This window comes from Enhydra lutris, unplaced genomic scaffold, assembly GCF_002288905.1.
Source record: "Enhydra lutris kenyoni isolate GAN:26980312 unplaced genomic scaffold, ASM228890v2 scaffoldscaffold97, whole genome shotgun sequence".
NCBI lineage: Eukaryota > Metazoa > Chordata > Mammalia > Carnivora > Mustelidae > Enhydra > Enhydra lutris.
The window spans coordinates 1,387,861-1,392,831 of NW_019154181.1; the positions used below are offsets into that span (position 1 = coordinate 1,387,861).

Genomic DNA, 4,971 nt, shown 5'->3' on the forward strand with positions numbered 1-4,971 from the left:
TACTGGGCAACTACTATACTCAGTAGTTAAAGTAGCCTGAGATGACATGAAAATGAATGGGCATGGCTGTGTTCCAATAAAACTTTATTTGAAAAACAGGTGGCAAGCTGGGCTTTATCTACAGAATCTCCCTCAACCCAACACAGTCACTCTGTGAAGACAGTTAAGTGATGCCTCTGAGGTAGTAGAGACTCTGAGAAGCCAAATGACTTGTCTAGGTGACAATGTGAAAACAGAGACAAGACTTCCAGCCTTGGCTTTACTGGGTGTTGCACGCAGCCAGACATACAGCCTCTCCAAACACCTTCTCCTCTAAACCAGCTGATGGATCTCTGACAACTGGTACAGAGCTGGACCACCACATACCCTCCAACAGGCCTCCTTGCTGCAAAATCTCCTCTAACACCCCAGCAACCCTTTCCCAAACCCCTCCTCTTCTGACAACCTTCACTGGCACGGCCATTCCTAAGGAGCCAAGTTCAAGCTGCCTGCCAGAGTCTTCATGGAGAAGGCCCCCACTTGGGTTTAATATTCCACCATTCCCAAGACTCACAGAATCTCAGTGGCAGTGTCTTTGCAGTGCACTCACAGGCCTGGTTTCATGAACCTCTCTCCCACTGGGCTTCATTCTTACATTCCTCTTCTCTTTCATGTTTAACTACCTTCCATGTGCCAGCTACTTCCAAGAGCCTAAACTAGTAAAGTCTGCAGTAGAAGGGAAACAGAGATGGTAGATTGCGTGCCATAGTAATAGGAAATGGCACCACTGATCCAAATGAACGCTCTGCCTATGCCAATTTCAGTGAACTCTGCACATGTCCCCTTTGGTCGTGTTGTACCTTCCCAGGATATTGTAAAGGAAACTCATTTTCCTTTATGCATTCACACAGACACTCTCTGCTCCAAATGTCTGGGGGGTTTGCCACCCAACAGCTGGTGTCCTATAATTCAATGAAGTTCTGACACTATCTGCCTGGAGATAGCATCAGATGCCACAAGTTAAGGGCTCAGTCTCACAAGACTGCATTTCCTGCCCCCTTTAGATGCCAACCACAAGCCCAGGTGGTCTCCTATGCTTCCGACTGCTGGCTATAAATCAGAGGCTCCCAGGACCCCGCCTCAGGTTTGATGACTTTGCCAAAAGCAGTTCAGAGAACTCAGATAAATACCTGACTTACTAGATTGCCAGCTCATTATAAAAGGATATAACTCAGGATCAGCCACATGAAGAGATGTGCAGGGCAAGGTCTAGGGGAAAGGCTGTGGAGCTTCTGTGCCTTCTCTGAGAGAAGTAGCAAGCTTTGAGAAAAGCATGCTACTCTTCCAGCATCTCCGAGTGTCCGCCACCCCTGAAGCTCTCTGAACCCCGAAGTTCAGGGGCTTTTATGGAGGCTTCATTATACAGGCACGATTGATTAAATCACAGACCACTAGCAATCAAGTCAATCTCTCCAGCCCTTCTCCCCTCCCCAGAAGTCAGGGGGTAGGCCTAAAAGTACCAAACCACTCATCTTGTGGTTGGTTCCCCTGGCAACCAGCCCCCATCCTTAGGTGCTTTCCAAAAGCCACCTCATTTACATAACCTCAGGTGTGGTTGAAAGAGGATTATGAATAAAATACTGCTTTCAACTTTATATCTTTGGAGCAATTTTAGGACAGAAGACCAAATATTATAATAAAAACCTCTTCCATAGCTCTTATTGCTTAGTAAATTACAAGGGTTTTAAGAGATGTGTGCCAGGGGATGCCTGGGTGGCTCAGTAGCTTAAGCTGCTGCCTTCGACTCAGGTCACAATCCCAGGATCCTGGGATCAAGTCCTGCATCCGGCTCCTTGCTTGGCAGGGTGCCTGCTTCTCTCTGCCTCTGCCTGCCAGTCTGCCTGCTTGTGCGCGCTCTCCTCTCTCTCTCTCTGACAAATAAATAAATAAATAAATAAAATCTTTAAAAAGGGGTGCCTGGGTGCCTCAGTCGGTTAAGCGTCTGCCTTCCTGCTCCGTCATGATCCTGGGGTCCCGGGATCGAGCCCCGCATCGGGCTCTTTGCTCAGTGGGGAGCCTGCTTCCCCCTCCCTCTCTCTGTCTCTCTGCTACTTGTGATCTTTTTCTCTGTCAAATAAATAAATAAAATCTTAAAAAAAAAATCTTTAAAAAAAGAGAGAGAGAGAGAGAGAGAGAGAGATGTGTGCCAGGAACTGAAGGGAGACCAAAAGAGACAGCTGACCCTTGAACAATGTGGGTTGGAACTGGACAGGTCCACTTATACCTGGATTTTTTATAGTGCAGTAAATGTTATTTTCTCTTCCTCCTGATCTCTTCCTTATAATTCATTCTAATTTTCTAAATAAGATCTTCTTGTATCTAGCTTACTTTAAGAATCTAAATAAATAGTAATTATTATTATATATATTATACATATAATACATATAATAAATATATATAATAAAATATATATTATTATAAATAATAAAACATCTAACATACAAAATGTGTGTTACTCGACTGCTATCTGTAACGCTTCTGGTCAACAGCAGGTTATTAGTAATTAAGTTCTGGGGGAGTCAAAAGTTGTATGTGATTTTTCAATGGTGGGGGGTTGTAGTGATATTCCTAACCCTTATGTTGTTTGAAGAGTCAACTGTATATTTCTTCTTCCTTTTTTTTTTTTTTTTTTTAAAGATTTTATTTGTTTGACAGAGATCACCAGTCGGCAGAGAGGCAGGCAGAGAGAGAGAGGAGGAAGCAGGCTCCCAGCTAAGCAGAGAGCCCGACGCGGGGCTTGATCCCAAGACCCTGAGATCATGACCTGAGCTGAAGGCAGAGGCTTTAACCCACTGAGCCACTCAGGTGCCCCATCAACTGTATATTTCTTCTTATAACTCACAGTGTCACAAGTGCCCTTCCTTCTCCCTCTTTACTGGCTCTTCATGGCCCACTTTCATGCCCTTCGACTTGGACCGCCACAGGGAAAATGTCAGCTCCTTGTTGCATCCAGCTCTCTCCCCCATGTATATAAAATTATGAAACTTAACAGGACCCTCATAGGCAACCTGGTCCTTCAACCCACAGAGGAAAATGAGGCCCAAAGGAAGCAGTCCAGTGCCCAAGATCACGCTGTACCTTCAGGCAGCATTAGACCCCAGGTCTGTACTTCTGCCACAATGTCGAACTGTCTGTAGAGTTCTAGATTTTCTAAAGAAAATAATGTCACAGCAAGGTCCCTCACACCCTGCTGTCACCTCTGAACTTGTTCTGTCCACCCAACACTCTTCCTCCTCCTCTCCACTGAACTCCAACTTATCTGTCAAGACTCAGCTGAGGGGAGGCTGGGTGGCTCAGTCACTGAGCGTCTGCCTTCGGCTCAGGTCACGATCCCAGAGTCCTGGGACTCCCTGCTCAGTGGGGAGCCTGCTTCTCCCTCTCGCACACGCCCTGCTTGTATTCCCTCTCTTGCTATGTCTCTGTCAAATAAATAAATAAAATATTTTTTAAAAAAGACTCATCTGAAATGTCCTTTCATCCAAGATCCTTTCCAGACCCTCAAAACCCGCAAGATGAGAGTAGGTGCTTCTTTATGTTGTCAGTTTCTTTGTATTTCCCTTATCACAGGATAAACTGTTGTTTAATCAGACTATTATAACTTGCAGTGAACTATAATGACAGTGATTAGGTAGGACCTCACCTACCTTGAAGACTACCATGCCTCCAGCTCTCGGCACAGAAAAAATAACTAAAGAGTATTACTACTCTGCGCTCATTTAAGGGAATCATTCCCACTCTTACCCTAAAACCTCTTCCCAGACTCAGTGAAAGTGTTACTACCTTCTTCTAGGCCTTATCAGTCAGAAGTGAAAGGAGGCACCAGGATCAACTTCTTAGAAGAAATGGCAGGGATTGTGGTAGGACAGTGGGACCGAGGGCCACGGAACCTGTAGAGAAATTGTCCAGGATAGAAGACTGAATACCCACTGAATGCCCCGTTCCAGGATGCCCAGCCATGGGTACACAGAAAAAGGTCAGACTGACCGTTGCCCTCCAAAAACTTCTGAGTCTGCTCTGTGACCTTGGTGTGGTCCTGATCTAAGAACCTGAATTTCCCTGCCTGAGAACAAGAATGCTATTTGCTTTCCTTATCGGAAAAGAAAACCATAAGCTTTGAGAAAAACTGCACGTCCCAAATGGCAACTACTGTCTCACGCAGCGACGCGATGTGTGTCCTCGCCTGGCCGCCTATTTTCCCCGATCCGTAGCAGGACCCCCATTGAACTGAGTAACCTCACGAGCCTGAGCCCAGCCTCGGTGAACCCGCCCTACACAGCCGAATCCCTCAGCCCACCTTAGTCCGTCTCGGGCCCTGGCCCAAAGAGAATATGCCCTGGCCTTCCTCACCTGTTGGGGGCGCGTAGGCCCGAGCAGGGGTCAGTGGGTTTGGCTCCCGCCCCGCGGACACGGTGAGGGCAGCCCAGGGCCGGTTCAGGAGGCGGCGCCCGGCGTGCCGCAGCCGGAGGCAGCTCCTCCACATTGCGCCCGAGAGTCTGGGGGGACAACCGGCGGGAAACCTGAGAGCAGGAAACTGAGCGAAGGGATTCCCAAAGCCGCACGCTCCGGTTGTACGGAAACCTTTCACAACCTCCCCAGAGCCCTCAGCCTCCCCTGGACGCCGCCATCTTCCGCTTGACACCAGCGGCGCGCCGTCGCTCCTGCGCGCCTCCTGCGCACACCCCCAGTCAATCAGCATCACAAACGCTCCTCGCCCCGCCCCCTCCACGCCGCGCCTCGGGAAGAAGACTACAAGTCCCAGAGGGCCCCTCGCGCACCCCGCCACGTGTTTTCTCCTCCCGCCAATGGGTGGAAGCGCCGCGTGAGCCTGTTCCCTCCCCCCCCGGCGCGCCTGAGCCAATCGAAAGGGTGGTGTGTGTGCGAGGGCAAGTGGGGAGGGGGACTCAGCTCAGGACAGGGAGGCCCTGCTCGCAG

The 4,971-nt window shown here is 48.8% G+C and overlaps 1 protein-coding gene across 1 annotated transcript in view; it reads right to left on the reverse strand.

Annotated features, from left to right (window-relative positions):
- LOC111139225 (ATP synthase mitochondrial F1 complex assembly factor 2) overlaps nt 1-4,665 on the reverse strand; it is an 18,784-nt gene extending 14,119 nt beyond the window's left edge. Inside the window, exon 1 of the mRNA XM_022491426.1 lies at nt 4,387-4,665. Coding sequence (XP_022347134.1) covers nt 4,387-4,519 — 133 coding nt within the window. The 5' untranslated portion in view covers nt 4,520-4,665. The remainder of the gene's footprint in view (nt 1-4,386) is intronic.
- Between the last annotated feature and the right edge of the window lie 306 nt (nt 4,666-4,971).